The following is a 22248-nucleotide window of genomic DNA, read 5'->3' on the forward strand; positions in this document are numbered from 1 at the left end:
CAAAGGTGTGACTTCAAAATTATTTATTTTCTTTAGAATTTGGGGTATTTTTTCCTGTCTTAATTACAGGAATGATTAGAGTAGTTTTGTTAGATTCTATTCTACGATTATCTTTAGAACCTCTCAAAACTGGAAGTATTTATTTTACTAAGTAGTGTAGAAAGTAAAAGTCAATTTTTGATGTTTGTACTAATTGAACATAGACTAGTAATGCAGATTCTTTTTATTAACACTAAAAACAGGAAGTGATCTAAAAATGATTTATCTTTGAATGCTATGATTATGGAACAACTTTTGAATTACAATAGTGTTCTAATGACTCAGAATATTATTAAATATATAATACTTGGAGACTCAATAGTTAGGAATCTGTCTACTTTTAGACCTTGAATTCTGTATAAACTATTTTATCTGAAGAATGAGAATAACAATATTTGCGATGTCTGCCTGGACCCTTATGCAGTGGATCAAATGAGATTATCTGAAAATGCTTTGCAAATTATGAAATACCACCCTAATTTATTATGGTATATTATCCAGTGCTTTGTGGTCATAGGGAGTAAGCCATGGATACAAAGAAAACAGTATACATAGAGATGTCATTGTCCACAGACACATTATTGTAAAACCAAACCTTTAAGTTCAGAAAATTAATTATCAGGAAATAAAACCAAGTAAAATTGTAATGTGCAGTATTTCAGAGTTGGTCAGTTTAAGTTCTAAGCTTCTTTAGGTTTCAAATTTGCTATACAAAACTACTGAAAGCTATTTGTACATATAAACTCGTCTGAAATAGAATATCTGTAATGTCTAACAATATTGTATAGCTTATGCATATGTCCTTATGACAGTATAGGCATTAGTTTTACTTTGTTATTCACACAGGTCAATCTGAGACATTTCCGTCGAGGTCGGAGTAGATCTCTGGCCTTTGTAGCACACACCGGATACCTGCCGCATCAGCAGGACCCACATCACGTCCACAGGAACGCTCCGCTGCATGCTAATGCACTTTGCCACTTTCATATCGCAGCCAGCATCAACCCTGCCACGGGTAATGAGCACTGTTCAAAAAAGGTTTTTGGAATTGAGTAGATTGAATTGTTAATAAGTTATTTTTTTAGTTTTAAATAGGTAAAAAAATTGGAGGTGACTTTCTTTGTTAATTTTTCATTATAGCCAACTCACTAGCTACACAAAATGAGACTTTTGTTTATTTCTTTGTTCCTTAAGGCTATATATGGTTTGTGATTTAAGATCTTGATAAGCCATTGAGATACTTTATTAATTTATTCAAAAGTTGAGATTAGAGTTAATACTTATCACAGAATAGGATTTTATAATTATTGTGTAGTTGTTAAAACCAATGTGGTAGAACCCTGGCTGGTTGGCTCAGCGGTAGAGCATTGGCCCAGCGTGTGGAAGTCCCCGGTTCCATTCCTAGTCAGGGCACACAGGAGAAGCGCCCATCTGCTTTTTCACCCTTCCCCCTCTCCTTTCTTCTATTTCTCTCTTTCCCTCCCACAGCCAAGGCTTCATGGGAGCAAACTTGGCCTGAGTGCTGAGGACGGCTCTATAGCCTCTGCCTCAGGCGCTAGAATGGCTCTGGTCGCAACAGAGCAATGCCCCCTGATGGGCAGAGCATCGCCCCCTGGTGGGCATGCCGAGTGGATCCCGGTCGGGCGCATGCGGGTGTCTGTCTGACTGCCTCCCCATTTCCAGCGTGATCTGGAATGCTGAGGTTGCCGGTTCAAAACCCTGCACTTGTCTGGTCAAGGCACATATGGGAGTTTATGCTTCCTACTCCTCCACCCTTTCTCTCTCTCTCTCTCTCTCTCTCTCTCCTCACTCTCCTCTCTAAAATGAATGAATAAATAAATAAAATAAATAAATAAGCCCCAACTGATCACAGCTGGTACATTTAAAGTAGAACCATAGAATATTACTGGGAAAAAATTAAAACAGTATTTGCCTATCATTAATGCCATCTGTATAGAAAATGAATAGTAAAAGCCTTTTTCATCTTTCTCGCACCCTAGTTCTTCTCCCCAGAAGATAAGCATTAATCTGAAGTTTTTATGTATTTGGGATATTCTTAAGCATAAATTTAACATCACCTATTTTCCTATAGCACACTGGATTTGCTATATTGCATTCTTCAAAGAAACAGTGATAAATATGATCCATTAGTTATTTGAATAAAAGTGACAAGTGCTTTGATAAATTAAAGTGTAGAGATACTTGTGGTAGGAATAAAGAGTATTTGATGATTCTCTTTTATTTGGTTGACAACAGTCCCAGCTCTAAAAGAATTCACGAGCCAAGAAACTGTAAAGGGGAGTGTTATTATTTTTGTTTAAAAGGTATACAGGCTTGGAAAAAATCATTACTTTTATCAAAATATATACATTGACAATACGGTGTACATAAGATGTGTTGCACCTGAAACCTATATAGTTTTGTTAACCAGTGTCACTGCAATAATTTCAATGTAAAAATAATTTAAAAATAAAGACCAGTGGAAAAAATTTATCTATATACACACAAACACACACACACACTGACAAAGTTTATAATACCCAGAGGTAACTTTAAGATTTGTGGAATAATTTTGAGTCTCTCCGAGTAAAAGACAATATTTTTAGATTATAGAAAGCTTGAATTCTCACTTGGATAAGGCTAAGGACCTTACTTCCAGTGGAGCATCTCTTTGACTTCCTTTCAATAAGGAAAGGTCTAAAATGTTTCTTAGATTGTAGGTCCCTAAGGAAAATCCCTACAGACAGAGCAAATCAAAGCAAAATATTATTAGCAGGTAGACAGACAAAATTTTTTCCTGAAATTATAGATCTTTTGTAATGACCTTTCTGGATGCTCTATTTCTTATTTAAAACCCCTCTCTCAGGTTTGGCCTTATTTATTTGCCAAATAGAAACAGGAGAGGAGCTTGTAAGAGCCTATTCTCTTAGTTCTGTTTTTGATATCCTTTCCATGAACGTTCCTCATAAAAAAATGACTTAAATCAAATTCTTTAAGTGAGGTCAGGACAAGGAAATGTGTTTTTTGTTTTGTTTTGTTTTTAAAACCGGAATGCTTCTGCTAAAAGCCAGCATTAGTCCCTCCTTGTATATCTTAACAACTAAGTCTGTCATCTACCAGAGGCATTCCTGATTTTTTTTGGGTTGATTATAAATCAAAAATCAGAAAACTCTACCGATTAGGATTCTTGCAGGCCACTGTCTTAATCCCTGCATTAGTGTTTATCCCTAGAAACAATGGAATGGGCAGTTAAGTCCCTCACTGCTTTTATTGAATGTTTAGTCTGTGCCAGTATAGGGACTGAAGATAGTGACAGGAAGTGGAGAAAGAAGGGTGATAAAAACATGGGATCCTTGCTCTCATGAAGCATAGAATTAGACTACATTCTCTGAATCTATTTCAGCCTTTACTCTTCAGCAGATATCAGCATGAGCTACACTTAGTTGTAATTTAATATGATAGACAAATTTTCTTCTTCACCTTTATTAATTAGGGATTGTCATAACTTACTTTGAATTTGTACTTCAAAATGTTTAATTTAGCAATTATATCGAAAGTAATACCAGGGGACAATATTTTTATAGCTGATTTGGTTCTTCTTGAATGCCTTTCTTGAATATAAGAAGGGAACATCAATTTTTCACTTTCCAACATCGATCTTGATGCTAATAAATAAGCAGTGTCTTAGAGTTGTATTGATGGGCGGGGTCATTAAAAAAGTTGAAATTTCAGTCTGTTAAGTAAGAAGGAAAGTTGTTGTGCAGTTAAATCACTGGTTCCTTTGATGTCATAATGATGGGTTTTGCTTGGTAGATCAGGTTAAAATATGTTTCTTAACACAGTGTATATATAAATTAAGACTTATTAAAATGTTTCTCAATGAGAATTTTTTAGAATTAAGGAAAATATATGAATATAAAAATAAATTATTATACATGACCTAGAAGATATAATTTTATCTCTTTTATAATAGGTATGTTAGATTTACCATTTAAGTCTGTTATCAATAATAAGTGTGGCAGACTTTATATTGAGAGTCTTATTTATAGATTAAATAAAATGTATTGCAGAGGTTTAAAGATAAATGGAACAGTCAATAAAAAATGAGACCTGGATGTTGTGTTAGAAATTTTAATTGTGTTTTTGTTTTTCTTTACAGACATTCCACTTCTTCCTTCTATTACATCTCTAACTCTAAGTGAACATGAAGAGAAGAGTGGACCTTTTGTGGTACACTGGCTAAACAATAAAGAGTTACATTTTACTTTGTCCATGGAAGTCTTTTTACAGCAACTTAGAAAGAGTTTTGAACAGCCATCTTCTGAGGCCAGTGTAGAAGACTTGAATCAGGCAGATGTAAAATCTGATGAAGGTAAAGCTTTATGAAGGATAAAAAATGTAAATTTTGTTCAAAATAGCAAACTTTTTTTTTTTTTTTTTGTATTTTTCTGAAGCTGGAAACGGGGAAACACAGACAGACTCCCGCATGTGCCTGACCGGGATCCATCCACCCAGCACGCCCACCAGGGGCGATGCTCTGCCCACCAGGGGGTGATGCTCTGCCCCTCCGGGGCATCGCTCTGCCGCGACCAGAGCCACTCCAGCGCCTGGGGCAGAGGCTAAGGAGCCATCCCCAGCGCCCAGGCCCGGGCCATCGTTGCTCCAATGGAGCCTTGGCTGCGGGAGGGGAAGAGAGAGACAGAGAGGAAGGAGGGGGGGTGGGGGTGGAGAAGCAAATGGGCGCTTCTCCTATCTGCCCTGGCCGGGAATAGAACCCGGGTCCCCCGCACACCAGGCTGACGCTCTACCACTGAGCCAACCAGCCAGGGCAGCAAACATTTTTATATTAGGGAAACACTAGCCACTTTCAGAAATAAACTTCAAAATTGCCATTGCATTAATACAAACGTGGACTAGCTCATTTAATAATTTAGGGCAGGGATCCCCAAACTATGGCATTTCTCTATTGATGGTATTTAAATTGATTTAAATTGTTTTTCACTGTATTGATAATGGTACAATGACACATCTTTTCATCATTATGTTAAATTTGTATAGCATAATTCCTAAGTATGGAATTGCCAGGTATAAACATTTTAAATTTCAATAAGTTTCAATAATTTCTGCCATATATGTTTTTTTCTTTCTTTTTTATTTTATTTTTACTTTTTCAAGAAAGAGACAGATGGACAGACAGGAAGGGAAAGAGATGAGAGGCATCAGCTTGTAGTTGCAGCACTTTACTTGTTTATTGATTGCTTCTTGTACATGCCTTTACTCTTGGGCTCCAGCTGAGCCAGTGACCCCTTGCTCAAGCCAGTGACCCTGGGCTTCAAGCCAGCTACCTTTGAGCTCAAGCCAGCAATCATCGGGTCATGTCTATGATTCCATGTTCAAGCCAGCAACCCCGCACTTAAGCTGGCAACCCTGCTCTCAAAGTGGATGAAAATATACTCAAGCCAGCAACCTTAGTGTTTTGAACCTGAGATCTCAGAGCCCCAGGTTGATGTTTTATCCACTGTGCCACCACTGGGCAGGCTCTGTTATATTTTTTTAATTTAACTTTTTAAATCTTATTTTCAGATTAATTTCAGAGGTACAGCATAGTAACTTCTGCCAAATTGACCTCCAGAAATGTTTACCAGTTTATACTTCCTCCACGTACATTCAAATATCTTTTCTTCACGTCCTTGCTATTATACTATACTATGTTAGTTTTTGCCAGCCAATATGAGGAAAATGCCATCTTGTTTTACTTGGCATTTTCTTTTTTCTTTTTTTCCAGTTTCTTTTTTTTTTTTTTAATAAATTTTTATTAATGTTAATGGGATGACATTAAAAAATCAGGGTACATATATTCAAAGAAAACATGTCTAGGTTATCTTGTTATTAAATTATGTTGCATACCCCTCGCCCATAGTCAGATTGTCCTCCGTCACCCTCTATCTAGTTCTCTGTGCCCCTCCCCCTCCCCCTAACTCTCTCCCTCCCTCCCTCCTATGTCCTCCCTCCCCCCACCCCTGGTAACCACCACACTCTTGTCCATGTCTCTTAGTCTCGTTTTTATGTTCCACCAATGTATGGAATCATGTAGTTCTTGTTTTTTTCTGATTTACTTATTTCACTCCGTATAATGTTATCAAGATCCCACTATTTTGCTGTAAATGATCTGATGTCATCATTTCTTATGGCTGAGTAGTATTCCATAGTGTATATGTGCCACATCTTCTTTATCTAGTCTTCAATTGAAGGGCTTTTTGGTTGTTTCCATGTCTTGGCCACTGTGAACAGTGCTGCAATGAACATGGGGCTACATGTGTCTTTACATATCAATGTTTCTGAGGTTTTGGGGTATATACCCAGTAGAGGGATTGCTGGGTCATAAGGTAGTTCTATTTGCAGTTTTTTGAGGAACCACCATACTTTCCTCCATAATGGTTGTACTACTTTACAGTCCCACCAACAGTGGATGAGAGTTCCCTTTTCTCCGCAGCCTCTCCAACATTTGCTATTACCTGTCTTGTTGATAATAGCTAATCTAACAGGGGTGAGGTGGTATCTCATTGCCGTTTTGATTTGCATTTCTCTAATAACTAATGAAGCTGAGCATCTTTTCATATATCTGTTGGCCATTTGTATTTCTTCCTGGGAGAAGTGTCTGTTCATGTCCTCTTCCCATTTTTTTATTGGATTGTTTTTTTGTTTGTTGTTGAGTTTTATGAGTTCTTTGTAAATTTTGGATATTAGGCCCTTATCTAAGCTGTTGTTTGAAAATATCATTTCCCATTTAGTTGGCTGTCTGTTTATTTTGATATCAGTTTCTCTTGCTGAGCAAAAACTTTTTATTCTGATGTAGTCCCATTCATTTATCTTTGCCTTCACTTCTCTTGCCATTGGAGTCAAGTTCATAAAATGTTCTTTAAAACCCAGGGCCATGAGTTTAGTACCTATGTCTTCTTCTATGTACTTTATTGTTTCAGGTCTTATATTTAGGTCTTTGATCCATTTTGAATTAATTTTAGTACACGGGGACAGGTTGTAGTCGAGTTTCATTCTTTTGCATGTGGCTTTCCAGTTTTCCCAACACCATTTGTTGAAGAGGCTTTCTTTTCTCCATTGTGTGTTGTTGGCCCCTTTGTCAAAGATTATTTGACCATATATATGTGGTTTTATTTCTGGGCTTTCTATTCTGTTCCATTGGTCTGAGTGTCTATTTTTCTGCCAATACCATGCTGTTTTGATTATCGTGGCTCTATAATATAGTTTAAAGTCAGGTATTGTAATGCCCCCAGCTTCATTCTTTTTCCTTAGGATTGCTTTGGCTATTCGGGGTTTTTTATAGTTCCATATAAATCTGATGATTTTCTGTTCCATTTCTTTAAAAAATGTCATAGGAATTTTGATGGGAATTGCATTAAATTTATATATTGCTTTGGGTAATATGGCCATTTTAATTATATTTATTCTTCCTATCCAAGAACAAGGAATATTTTTCCATCTCATTGTGTCTTTTTCTATTTCTCTTAATAATGCCTTGTAGTTTTCGTTATATAGGTCCTTTACATTCTTTGTTATGTTTATTCCTAGGTATTTTATTTTTTTTGTTGCAATCGTGAAGGGGATTATTTTTTTGAGTTCGTTTTCTAATATTTCATTGTTGGCATATAGAAAGGCTATGGACTTTTGTATGTTAATTTTGTATCCTGCGACCTTACTGTATTGGTTTATTGTTTCTAATAATCTTTTTGTGGAGTCTTTCGGGTTTTCGATGTATAGGATCATATCATCAGCAAAAAGTGATATCTTTACTTCTTCTTTTCCGATATGGATGCCTTTTATTTCTTTGTCTTGTCTGATTGCTCTGGCCAGAACTTCTAGCACCACGTTAAATAAGAGTGGAGAGAGTGGACAACCCTGTCTTGTTCCTGATTTAAGGTGGAAAGTCCTCAGTTTTATGTCATTTAATATGATGTTGGCTGATGGTTTATCATATATGGCCTTTATCATGTTGAGATATTTTCCTTCTATACCCATTTTGTTGAGAGTCTTAAACATAAAATTGTGTTGTATTTTATCAAAAGCCTTTTCTGCATTTATTGATAGATCATGTGGTTTTTGTTCTTTGTTTTGTTGATATGGTGTATTACGTTAACCGTTTTATGTATGTTGAACCATCCTAGAGATTCTGGGATGAATCCCACTTGATCATGATGTATTATTTTTTTAATATGTTGTTGTATTCGGTTTGCCAGTATTTTGTTTAGTATTTTAGCATCTGTATTCATTAGAGATATTGGTCTGTAGTTTTCTTTCTTTGTGCCATCCTTGCCAGGTTTTGGTATGAGGATTATGTTGGCCTCATAAAATGTGTTTGGAAGTATTGCTTCTTCTTCAATTTTTTGGAAGACTTTGTGTAGATAGGAACCAAGTCTTCTTTGAATGTTTGATAGAATTCACTAGTATAACCGTCTGGGCCTGGACTTTTATTTTTGGGGAGGTTTTTAATAGTTTTTTCTATTTCCTCCCTGCTGATTGGTCTGTTTAGGCTTTCTGCTTCTTCATGACTCAGTCTAGGAAGGTTGTATTGTTCTAGGAATTTATCCATTTCTTCTAGATTGTTGTATTTGGTGGCATATAATTTTTCATAGTATTCTACAATAATTCTTTGTATATCTATGATGTCTGTGGTGATCTCTCCTCTTTCATTTTGGATTTTATTTATTTGAATCCTGTGCCTTTTTTCCTTGGTGAGTCTTGCCAAGGGTTTGTCAATTTTGTTGATCTTTTCAAAGAACCAGCTCCTTGTTTTATTGATTTTTTCTATAGTTTTTCTATTCTCTAATTCATTTATTTCTGCTCTGATTTTTATTATCTCCTTTCTTCGGCTGGTTTTGGGTTGTCTTTGTTCTTCTTTTTCTAGTTCCTTAAGGTGTGAAGTTAAGTGGTTTACTTGGGCTCTCTCTTGTTTGTTCATATAGGCCTGAGGTGATATGAACTTTCCTCTTATTACTGCTTTTGCTGCATCCCAGAGATTCTGATATGTCGTATTTTCATTTTCATTTGTCTGTATATATCTTTTGATCTCTGCGCTTATTTCTTCTTTGACCCATTCATTTTTTAGAAGTATGTTGTTTAGTTTCCACATTTTTGTGGGTTTTTCCCCCTCTTTTTTGCAGTTGAATTCTAGTTTCAAGGCTTTATGATCAGAGAATATGCTTGGTACAATTTCAGTTTTTCTAAATTTGCTGATATTGTTTTTGTGGCCCAACATATGGTCAATTCTTGAGAATGTTCCATGTACACTAGAGAAAAATGTATACTCTGTCGCTTTGGGGTGAAGTGTCCTATAGATGTCTATCATATCCAGGTGTTCTAGTATTTCGTTTAAGGCCACTATATCTTTATTGATTCTCTGTTTGGATGACCGATCTAGAGCCGTTAGTGGTGTATTGAGGTCTTTACTTGGCATTTTCTTGAATGCAAACTGAACAGAATTATTTTAGCCCTTTCATAGTTTGCTTCTTCATCCTCTTTTCCTGATTTTCTGTTGAGTTATTTTTTTCTTAATGATTTATATGTCTTGACCAATTTTTCAAATCTGGTAAACAGTCTAACATTTTTGAGAGTCTCTTTTAAGAAAGTCTCTCTAGCCTGACCAGGTGGTGGTGCAGTGGATAGAGCGTCGGACTGGGATGTGGAGGACCCAGGTTCAAGACCCTGAGGTCACCAGCTTGAGCGCGGGCTCATCTGGTTTGAGCAAAGCTCACCAGCTTGGACCCAAGGTCGCTGGCTTGAACAAGGGGTCACTTGGTCTGCTGTAGCCCCACAGTCAAGGCACATATGAGAAAGCAATCAATGAACAACTAAGGTGTCGCAACGAAAAACTAATGATTTGATGCTTCGCATCTCTCCCCGTTCCTGTCTGTCTGTCCCTATCTATCCCTTTCTCTGACTCTTGCTCTGTCTCTGTAAAAAAAAAAAAAAAAGAAGAAAGAAAGCTCTCTATTCCTAAACAGGAATAGGAATCAGGGTATTTGAATAGAGGCCATAATATACATATTTACCTTTGTTAAGTTGTTATACCAGTTTATTTTTAATTACCTATATGTTGAAGAAGATCTGAAAATTGGGTGCCATAAATGTATTTGTTTAAAATGTCCTATCAGTTATAAGTGCATATACCTAGAGGATAGGTGGTATAGCTGACTCGGGTTTTGGTAAATCTTAGTTATGAAAAAAGTGAAAATTACATTTCAATAATGTATTTTTAAAATTCAGCCCACAATTATAGCACTGGCTCCAACTACCTCATTTTATCATAAGCAAAACTGATATCCAGAGAATTAGTGGGTCTCACTGCTAAGTAGTTAATTGTGGTATACATCTGGGTTTAGAAACCAGTTTACCTATTTTCCTGTTTAATAATAACCCTTCTACCAATACTCCACTGACTCAGGTCTAAAGCCCTTCTGATTACTCCATTAACTACAGTGGCCTTATATTCCTGGAGCAAGGTTATTTCTAAAGGGGAGCCCATTTCTTGTTTATGAAAACTATTATGTTTTTCATCTTGAATGCATTTTTAAAGATATATCTCTATAGTAATAGCTTGATTATATTTACTTGATTCATGAACCTTTTTGCTTATAGAAATGGATGATGGTGTTGATGATCTGAAAATAAATCATGAAAAGAATGAATTGAGTGGTGATAAAATGGTACCGAACTCAAGTTTTATACCATTACCATCAGCTGCCATTGATCATCAGATTGAAATACTTCTGTCTGAATGGAGTCAAAATGCAGACATGCTATTCAGTATACATCCCATAGATGGCTCTTTGCTGGTTTGGCATGTGGATTGGCTGGATGAATACCAGCCTGGTATGTTTCGTCAAGTACAGGTACTATTATTAAGATCTCTGAAGAGCTACTTCCTTTTAAATGTGGGTACAGTTTTGTAATACTGCTTTATAAAATTTCATGTGTTCTAATGCTCACTTTCTTAATTCTAGGTGTCCTTTGTTTCCAGAATTCCTGTAGCTTTCGCCACAGGTGATGCAAACTCTCTCTGTAAAAGCATAGTGATGTATGCCTGTACCAAGAATGTTGACTTGGCTATTCAGCAAGGGAAACAAAAGCCTCCTAGCCTCACACGTTCCGCATCAATGCTTATCTCTTCTGGCCACAGTAAATCAACTAATAGCTTAAAATTAAGTATTTTTACCCCTAATGTTATGATGATTTCAAAGCATGCTGATGGCTCTCTGAATCAGTGGCTAGTCAGTTTTGCTGAGGAATCTGCTTTTTCTACGGTTCTCAGTATTTCCCACAAATCCAGATATTGTGGTCATCGCTTTCATCTTAATGATTTAGCTTGCCATTCAGTATTACCATTATTATTGACAACATCACACCATAATGCATTAAGGACACCAGATCTTGATAACCAAAAACAACCCAATGATGCTGTAAATACTGAAGATTTGGCACAGCAGAAGAAAAACCCTGTTGATGTGGCAATTCAGGACCCCAGTGCAGTTTATAGTGAACTAATTCTTTGGAGGGTTGATCCAGTTGGGCCATTGTCTTTTTCTGGAGGTGTTTCAGAGCTTGCCCGGATTAATTCTCTTCATGTTTCTGCATTTTCCAATGTGGCATGGCTGCCCACTCTTATACCCAGTTATTGTTTAGGTAAGCATTCTGATTTTGTTTTAATAAATTTAAATTTTGGACATTATTGTTTAAGAGTTGACTTTTAACTGTTCGTAATTGCTTTGTAGGTGCATACTGCAACTCTCCTAGTGCGTGTTTTGTAGCCAGTGATGGACAATACCTGAGATTATATGAAGCAGTTACTGATGCCAAGAAACTTCTATGTGAGCTTTCCAATCCTGAAATTTCTGTAAGTAAATAGCTTTCAAAACTAAGCATATTATATAATTTTTAGACACTTAATTCATACTTATTGGGCCTGTTCAAAAATTGTGACATAATGTATAACACTGGGGAACAAAATTTTTGTTGCATCCACAAAAACACTTGTTCTTACCTAATTCGAGTGTGCTGATCTCAAATCTGACATTAGTTTTTCTCTGTAAGCTACAGTTTTTTGCAATTCAAGATTTTAGGTTTTTATCTTTTTGTAAAATTTTCAACATTTAGTTTAACATAATGAAGTAGAATGTCTTCTTGGGCATCATGTTTGTGAAAATATAGTAATTTATATAATACATTAAATACACTAATACACTAAAAGATATGATTGCATCAGAATTTGTCTACAACAGTGGTAATCAACCTGGTCCCTATCGCCCACTAGTGGGCGTTCCAGCTTTCATGGTGGTGGTAGCAGAGCAACCAAAGTATAAATAAAAAGATAGATTTAACTATAGTAAGTTGTTATATAAAGGTTTATTCTGCCAAACAGCAAAAATCCGATATAAAGTACTTGGTAAGTAATTATTATTATATGCTTTAACTTGCTATAACTCTGCTTTATAAATTTTATAAAGTAAAGTTAATTTCCTACTTTATAAATCACCATTACTGTGGAACAGGTGGGCAGTTAGAAAACTTTACTACTAACAGAGATACAAAAGTGGGTGGTAGGTATAAAAAGGTTGACTACCCCTGGTCTACAATTTCAAAATAGAACATATTAAAACATTTATTTTAATCATAAAATTTGTACAAAACTTATTTAAATTCTATTCGGGCAAAAATTTATGTTTGTGTACTTGTTGAGTACACAATCTCGTTGTATGCTCCAGCACTAACAGCTCCAAGATTTTCGGGACACTTATCAAGATGACTGTTCAGGAAGTGAATATTAACTCTCAGGTTCCATCCAATGTCGCAGAAAGCCAACAGCATCCTTTGTACCAGAAGTTCATAGTTTTCTGCTTTTTTGTTGCCAAAGAAGTTCTTTGTAACTGCCACAAAAGACTGCCATGCTGCTTTCTCCTCCTTATTCATCTTCCTGGCAAATTCTTCGTCACGTATGAGGGTTTGAGTTTGAGGTCCATCGAATACACCTGCTTTTATCTTCTCGAAAGACAAGGCAGGAAAAGCAGAAATAATATGTTGAAAGCATTCACTTTCTCTTCAAGCCTGAAATAACTGTTTCATTAAGCCAAGTTTGATGTGAAGTGGGGGATAAATGATCCTGTCTTGATTAACTACAGGTTCATTCACAATATTTTGCATCCCTACTTCCAGAGCCTCACGTTTCAGCCACTCCTTCTGTGTCCAGTGTTTCTCCTGAGCTCAGCTGTCCCACAAACACAGGAAGCAAGGATACTTCGTGAAACCTCTCTGTTGTCCTAGCGGGAAATTTATCATTTTAAGATCCACACAAATGTTCCAGTTATGCTTCTTATACTTTGAAAAGTTGAGGACAATTTTTATGTCATTCTTACTAAGTCATTCAATTTGGGTTGGCTAAACTGCTGAGGGGTTAATGACTGCTTGGCATCAGAAGAAGTCCCTTCAGATTCTACAACCATTTCCTCATGCATCTTATCAAAATACACTTGATCACCATGTTCACTTTCTTCGTCCTTAGAAGAAATAAAACCATTGAAAACTGGAACCGGGAGTGTCTCAGAGTGTGGGATAGGTCGTATTGCTGAAGGAATATTAGGATATGTGGTCATATGCTGTTTTTTCTTGCCAATGTCCTTTGTATGGAAAGACAGAAATAACAGTCACTGCTGTGGTTCTTAGGTTCACGCCAAACCGTGGGAATACCAAAAGGCATTCCTTTGCGTTTTCCTTTTGTCCAGTCACGAAGCATTTCCTCACAATTATGACACACAATATGAGGAGCCCAATTCTTGTCTTGATTGCCAAGGGGAACCTGAAAATAGGCAATATATGCACGTGTCACAAATGTGAAATATTGCGCCTTTGATGTTGAAGTATGTAACAGCCACATATATAACAGAAGGTATCAGGACTATTCTTTCATTTACACCTACTTGAAGAAGCCATGATTCAATCTTAAAACAAAATAAGAGGGTGTTTTTATCAAATAATAACTTTTACAAAAAACAACTACAATTATGTAAAAGTGATGTTTGTAAAACGTTATTTGCCTTGTGGTTATGTTCAATCCAAGAGTCATTACCCTTTAACTCCAATTTAAAAACCAATGGCATGCCATTAACTGTAACAAAAAGAAATAAAATTGCATAAAAACTAGAGCATGCACCAAAAAACGGATTTCAGATTTGGAATCAGTGATGCAGAAATATATAGAAACAGTTCTAAAACCTCATGCAGCAGAAAAGGAAAAAAAAAATTGTTCCCCAATAATACATGTGTATGTTTTTCAGTTATTTTATTTTTTTCACAATTGCATTGTACCATTACAGTGATTCTAAGTTCCTTTAAAAAGAAGTCATTTCTTTCATTTATTCAGGAAGAAAGTCTAGTGTCCTATAATATGAGTTTCTGTAATACTGTTCTTTTTGCTCAGAGATAAATTAGAACTAATGGCAGTATAATGTGAGAGTTATGTTGCTTCATCTGCAATTTTTCTCTCGTCAAGGGGAGCTGAAATAACAGGAGTGGAATTTTAATCTTAATCAAGAAAGAAAAAAGCTCTCATTTTGGTTGTGTACAAGCAGGAATCTTTTAAACACCATTGCAAAGCTTTTGTCTTATGTTATAGGTTGCATTTCTTCCTGTGCCAAACTAATAGTACCCACCATCTGCATTGTTTCAGCACCTCCAGCAAGCCAGTGTTTTCACATTTTTGGTTTTAGTATTTTAAAATATTCCCTGAGATAACTACTGAGCTTTCTGTTTAGAAGATTGGAGCTGTCTCCTCAACTATCAATTAATGTTTTTGTTAATGCCCTGGTTACATAATTGCATAGATGCCAGTGGTCTGTTCTAGTCCTGTTTTATTCCTAAATTATGTTTATTTTTAATGCGTGGTTTTGCAGAACAAACTTTTTTTTCAAACCACATGTATAACTTTTTTGGGTTTTTTTGTTTTTTGTTTTTTGTTTTTTTTGTGTTTTTTTTAGCGAGAGAAAAAGGGACAGACAGGGACAGACAGACAGGAAGGATATGAGAAGCATCAATTCATAGTTGCAGCACCTTAGTTGTTCATTGATTGCTTTCCCATATGTGCCTTGACCGGGGGACTCCAGCTGAGCCAGAGACCCCTTGCTCAAGCTAACGACCTTGAGCTTCAAGCCAGTGACCTTAGGATCATGTCTCTGATCCCACGCTCAAGCCGGCCACTTCGAACTCAAGCTGGTGAGCCTACACTCAAGCTGGATGAGCCTGTACTCAAGCTGATGACCTGGGGGTTCCGAACCTGGGTCCTCTGCCTCCGAGGCTGACACTCTGTCTACTGCGCCACCACCTAGTCAGGCTCAGGAATTATTTTAAATGCTGGAAATTTAGATGTGTGTAAAATGGATAAAAAAATCTGAGCTTATATTCTAATGAAGTGGTATAGGGGAAAACGGTAAAATTATATCATATTAACAAATACCATGGAGAGCAACAGTGTAGCTAAAGCAGTAAGGAGCTGCCAAGTAAGGTACTGGTCAGAGAGCCTCATTACAAAGATTCCATTTGAGTAAAGACCTGAAGGAGATGACAAAGCTAACTATAGGGATATTTCGAGGAAGAGTATTACAGGAAAAAAAGAGCAGCCAGGGCAAAGATCCTGAGTCCAGGACATGTTTGGTATGTAAAGGAGCAGGAAGGAGACCATGTGGCTGGAGCAGAGCAGGTGAGGCAGCCAGAGAATAGTCTGGTACGAGTCCGAGAGTTAGGCCGGCCATACCATATGAGGCCTCATCAGCAATTATGGTTAACTTTGGCTTTTACTCTGAATAACATAGAAGCCATTGAAGAATATGTCAGTGATATGTTCTCACTTAGGTTTTAAAAGGATTACTCTGATTGCTGTATAGATTAGACAAGGGAAGCAGAAATGGAGTCAGATCAATCAGGAAGCTATTACAGTAATCCAGAAGAGAGTCAAAGGGATTTAGAATTGTAGCAAGCAGTAGTTATAAAGATGATAAGAATTGATCCAATCTGGGTGGATTTTGAACATTGAATAGTTAGGATTGGACTGAATATGGGGTTTGTGTGAGAAAAAGAGGATGCCTTTCAAGATTTGTAACTGAACACTAGGAAAAATAGAATTGCCGTAAATTAAAATGAGAGGTTTGTATAAATTGCAGATTTTGAGGAGCAGGGGTATTCAAGAGCCTGACTTTAGACATGTTAATTTTGAGATGCCTGTAGGACATCTAAGATCCAGTAGGGCTAGTCTGGAATTTAGAGGGAGGCTGGTCTGAAGATAAAATAAGTAGTTGTCAGAATCTAAGTTTAAAATTGTGGAGCTGGAGATCACCTGAGGAAGAAAATATAGTTGGAAACTAGTGATAGGATTGAACCCTGGGGCATTCCATTGTTAAAAGTGGAATGAGTGTGGTGTAGAAGGGAAGACAAGTGGGGAAAATTATTTCAAGGAGGAGGGAGTGATCTCCAGGATCAGATGGTGCTGATAGATCAAGTATGATGAAGATTCAATTTAACAATATGACCTTGACTGTAGCAGTCAGGAATAAGTGGCTGAAGAAGTCAGCATACGTGTATAAGCAGTCTATCAACTTGTTTCTTTACCTCTGTCCTTCTCATCTCAAAATTAATGCTTAAAAAGCATCGATTCTTAGAACAGTTCCGTGAGATGAAAGTCTTTCACATTTATGGATATAAAATACTTTTTTTCCCCTTAAAATCACCAAGCATTTCTTTTGTTTATCTGTGTACCAGCTGAGTTGTAATTCTTACTCATTTCTACGTAATTCCCTAGTAAGGTAAAGTCCTAGAATGTTTATAGTGAGACTTGTGAACTTATTTAGCCACACTCGAACATATTTATTATGCCTGAAATTTGACATTTTATGTTATTATTTTTTAATTTAATTGCTTAATAAAGGAGATACTCCTCTTTTTTTTCCAAAAAAACCAAACAGAAATATGTTGCTGAAGTGTTTAACATCATAAGTCAACAATCAACAGCCAGGCCAGGATGCATTATCGCATTAGATCCCATTACAAAACTTGTAAGTATTATTTTTCTGGCCACTTAGCATTAGGTAAATAACATGTATGTCAGCTTATGTTGCTATTTATTTACATTCAGCAAGGCCAAAAAACCCAGCTGCTTCATGTTTTTCAAGAAGACTTCATTTTGAATAAATAACCTTGAGAAGAAAAGTATGGGAAAAGGCAGAATATTATCTGATGAAGGTAAAGACAAAATTCTTATGTGATGAGAAATATTCTGTAGGGTATGTTAGGAAGAAATTGATATGTTTCATACCATCTATTTGAAGCTAAAATTTTTCCTGAGTGAGTTTGTGGCATTATTTATCATAAATAACAGTATCTTTTTATTCTGAACCAGGAACTATGGAAAAACTGAAGGAGGTTTGTCAATTATGTTTTATAAAAGCTTAATAGAAATGTTTTTGTTGTTAATGTATGAATGCTCTTTGATGGATGAGGTCCTGCCCTAACAATTTGGATAATGTGGACACCTATATGTTTAACTAGTAGCTTAAAACTTCAAGTTATAGTTTAAAAGCTATGTGTCTTAATACTTTTATAATTAAAGTTTTAAAAATTTATTTAAATGCTTCCACTCAATATAACTGTATATTTTTCATAAAGGAAAACAGCAAATAAAGCTACAATCCCTTGGTCATCAGTTTCGATTACAGAGGCAAACCAAACACAAAAATGACTTTTCTTATAAAGCAACTATATAGTGTGTAACTGTTATTTTAAAAGTCAGTTATAAGCCTCAAGTAATATTAATAACTACATTTTTATTTGTTCCAGAGTATTATTTTACTTCTCTTGTACGTTCTTTATTCTTTTTTCCATGTTCCCTTTTCTTTGAGAAGTACTTTTTTTTTTTTTTGGTATTTTTCCGAAGTTGGAAATGGGGAGGCAGTCAGACAGACTCCTGCATGCGCCCGACTGGGATCCACCGGGCATGCCCACCAGGGGGTGATGCTCTGCCCATCTTGGGGCATCACTCTGCCGCAATCAGGCATTCTAGCGCCTGAGGCAGAGGCCACAGAGCCATCCTCAGTGCCCGGGGCAAACTTTGCTCCAATGGAGCCTTGGCTGCAGGAGGGGAAGAGAGAGACAGAGAGGAAGGAGAGGGGGAGGGGTGGGGGTGGAGAAGCAGATGGGCGCTTCTCCTTTGTGCCCTGGCAGGGAATCGAACCCAGGACTCCTGCACGCCAGGCCGACGCTCTACCAACCGGCCAGGGCCGAGAAGTACTTCTTTGAGTTCTGCACTTTTATATCTAATGTCTAGTTTCTTACCACTGCTTTCACTTAGTCTGCTATTATTTCCCCTGAGAATTCATGAACTGTGCAAAAACACAGTGTTTTTATAACTTCTGAATATAATGATGGAAGGATGATAAAAAATGGGTAATAAAGATGTCAACACAGTATAAAGGGTTATTTATATCAACAAATGTTCGTTATTTTTCCTTTATTATACTTAAGTATTAATAAAATATTAGTATTGTTACCAATTCAACTCTTTTGTAAGACTTTTTAAAGAAATTACTCTCCTATGCTTACGGTTGAGTTTTGCTATGATCCTCATCTGTTCTACCATTTCTTTTTTATGATTCTTTAATTTTTAACTTTTTTCCTCTTTAAAACTAAGTACTTTTCCTAGTTTTTGTTAAAGTATTCAGAGACTTCTTACTTTTACCCCAAAACTACTATTTTTATTATTAGAATTTTCCAGAATATACCCAAGGAGTTATGTTTTTCATCTTATTTTGATTTAATGTCAAGAATAGAAGAAATCTTTTACAGAAGCTTTTATTATTGGGCATTCTTTCTTGTTAGTAAAATTATCAGAATTAGATCTATTTTTTCCCTTTTGTTATAATTTCTTACCCTTCCCTTTCTCTTAAGTCTTGTAAGAGACTAATACTGCAGTTGCCTTTTTATTAGTCTCTTAATATATTTATGATTATCTTTCTTTCCTGGTGTTCCTTTGAAACTTTTTTCTATGAAAATTTAAAAGGATAAAATGTCTGAACTCTAATACAGTTGCTTTTTTTATATGTTCTATGATTTATATAGTTTCTATAGTGTAATTTTCTTTTTATAATTTTGTATGTAATGAATATAAGAAAAGCTTGGATTAAATCTAGAGTTTAAAAAAATTTTTTCCCCAGGCTATAATGAACTACTGATTTTATGATATATTTTATTATATATATATATATTTTAGATAGATGGATTTTTTAGTTTATTTTGAGCAACTTATGTGCTGCTTAAATTATGCAGTTTAGACTAAGAAAGATTTTCCTAAATTACTTGTTGGATGATGAATACTTTTATATCGGTCCTTAGATATACATTGTTAATAAGTCACTTCATTATTTCAAAATATATTTGGCAACACTATTTTTGTCATCATATCTTCACTTAAAGTGCCTATCACATAGTTTTTATGTTCAGAAAATTCCTACTTAATATGATCTATGTGAACATTGTATTACTGATGGCTGTATATGTGACTTTTTTAAGCTTGTCAATTCAAAAAATGAAATTTAAGCATAGCATGCTTGTTAAAATTTTAAGTTAATACAAACTCATGTGGTAAAGGCGATTCCATTCTGTAATTCTACTTTATATTTAGAACTAGAGATAAGAATTTTGATTTTTTAAAAATTTCAAGTTATTTTAACTTAGTATATTTAATAAGTTGTCTCATTAATCCTTGTTGATAGTGAAAAATATCATTAATACCAACAGGCAGTTCACCTAATGAATTTTCTGAAAAATTCTACCTAATTGTAATAGAGTATACCCAAGACAACCATTCATTGTTACATATGTGGAATTTACATTTAAAGTCCACTCCTGTGTCATTGGGTGAGTCTTTTTTGTTTTTTAACTTTAGGTAGGCTTAACTTAACAAATTATATAATATAATTAATATAGTATAATATATAATATAGAAAATTATATTGGGCAGTTCAGTGTGTATTTTTAAAGTTATTCTTATTGAGTGATGATAATAGTTTATTCAGTTAATTTAAAAAGCAAAATGATTTTCTGATTTTTTTGTTATAAAGTGGCATATTAATGTTTAGTTTCTAAATCTTTTATTAGGCAGTTTTAGATTATGAAATACAGCAATTTAATATTTATAGGGTTCCCCCCACAACCCCTGATGTTGGTTCTTTTCTTATGTTTTATAGATGAAAGAGTAGATACAAAAATATCAGAAACAGTTTGGCATCCAGAAGAACATTATTCTTCTTCGCCAGAGAGGATCCTAGCTCCTTTTCTACAGAAGTATCAGGCTTGCAGAGCAAATCTCCAGAGTACCAGCAAGTTGACTCTGTCTTCAGAAATGGTGTATAGCCAAGAGTTGCATTTGCCAGAAGGAGTTGAGATAATAAGTGTTAAGCCATCAGCAGGTTAGTATATTTTGTGAAAAAAGACTAATCAAATTTTGTAATCTATAAGTGTTTAGGTATTTAAAAAGAGGTACAACTATGTCTTTTTAAATCCATGTATTGTAGAAAGAGAAATGAGTATCTTCAAGTACCCTAAATTGAACACTTAAATTTCTCATTGTTTTCAGATTACTTTGACATTTGTTAGCCAGTTGTAATCTTAGATACTGATTTCAAAAACAAATTTATTGTCCTTTTGTGAAGACAAAATGAAAGTTTCTAGAGTGGAGATAATAACATGGTTGCACCTTATTTGCCAACTTTGATAATTATGGTAGTGCTGCCTGGAGCTGTGTGCTGTGAAAGATTGTGAGTGTGTGGTTCCTGATATATATACTGTATATATATTTCTTTTTCTTTTTTTCTTAAGGCAGTGGTTCTTAGAATGTGGTATCCAGAATAGCAGCATCAGCATTACCTGGGAAATTGTTAGAAATAAAAATTCTTGGGCTGTACCATAGACTTACTGAGTCACAAACTCTGGGGTCTGTTTAATAAGCCTTCCAGGTGATTCTAATGAACACAAAAGATAAAGAACCACTACATCAAGAAAACCAAGGCAAAAAAAACCCCATCTTATTACTCAGTTCTTTCATTTTCATAGTCAAAGTATGGGTTTGGTCTTTTCTACTCTCTTATTTTTTTATTATTTTGACTGATTACTTTGAATGCTTTTCAGTTGCCATGTTATCAGGTACTTAATCTTTTCAAATCACTGAAGTTAACAGGCAGGATATTAAAAGTGTTCTGATAACATTTGCATTCTAGTTATTTGTGTATTTTTAAAAGAGGTATTAGTGCAAGGAAAGTTAAAATTTGAAAAAGGATGACTCTTGCCACACTTTTAAGAGCTATTATATCTTTAGCCAGACAGTATGATCTTCACTACTGAATTCCAATTAAAATAATAGGGCAAGTATAAGAGAAACTGAAGGTATTTCTAAAAGCAGTCCTCTTACTTAACTCTGACTCCAGTTGAGTTTGGAAGAAGAAAAGAAGTTCTAGGATGAAAAAAGAAATTCGTTTTGTTTGGCAAAATGGTACCATATGCTACAGTAGTCTCCCCTTAGCCTCAAGGGTAAGTTTCAAATCTCCTAGCAGATGCATTAAACCAAGGATAGTACTGAATCCTACATTGTTTGTTCCTGTATATACATACCTTTTCACAGAAAGGAAGCACTTGATGGCTTCTCTTTGGATTATCCTAATTGCCAACATTACTACTCTTGTGCTTTGGGGTCATTAAGTAAAATAAGGGTTACTTGAACACAAGTACTGCAATACTGCAACAGTTGATCTGACAACCGGGATGGCTACTAAATCACTAACAGCCTGGTAGGATATACAGTGTAAGTGGTCAAAGGGATGCTTCATGTTCTAGGCAGAGTTGAGCTGGTCAGCATGAGGTTTCGTTATGCTACTCAGAATGGTGTGTAATTTAAAACTTAGTAATTGTTTATTTGTAGAGTTTTCAGTTTAATATTTTCAGATTTCATTTGATCTCTGATAATTTAAACCACAGAACACCAACTAGAGATGAGCAAGACTACTATAAAAGTCTTTTCCTAGTCTTAAGGATTTTTTTAGTTAAAACTATTAGGAAGGGTTAGCTCTTTATTCTCTGTACAGTGCAGAGAAATGGACAATGTTAATTGTG

At 35.5% G+C, this 22248-nt stretch overlaps 1 protein-coding gene across 1 annotated transcript in view; it reads left to right on the forward strand.

Moving 5' to 3' along the window:
• DMXL1 (Dmx like 1) overlaps nucleotides 1-22248 on the forward strand; it is a 157501-nt gene that overhangs the window by 37052 nt on the left and 98201 nt on the right. Inside the window, 10 exon segments of the mRNA XM_066274147.1 lie at nucleotides 886-1054; nucleotides 4199-4411; nucleotides 10690-10943; nucleotides 11055-11733; nucleotides 11823-11944; nucleotides 17055-17144; nucleotides 17225-17275; nucleotides 17277-17331; nucleotides 19882-20001; nucleotides 20331-20552. Coding sequence (XP_066130244.1) covers nucleotides 886-1054; nucleotides 4199-4411; nucleotides 10690-10943; nucleotides 11055-11733; nucleotides 11823-11944; nucleotides 17055-17144; nucleotides 17225-17275; nucleotides 17277-17331; nucleotides 19882-20001; nucleotides 20331-20552 — 1975 coding nt within the window.

The sequence above is a fragment of the Saccopteryx bilineata genome, chromosome 4 (genome assembly GCF_036850765.1).
Source record: "Saccopteryx bilineata isolate mSacBil1 chromosome 4, mSacBil1_pri_phased_curated, whole genome shotgun sequence".
Taxonomy (NCBI): Eukaryota; Metazoa; Chordata; class Mammalia; order Chiroptera; family Emballonuridae; genus Saccopteryx; species Saccopteryx bilineata.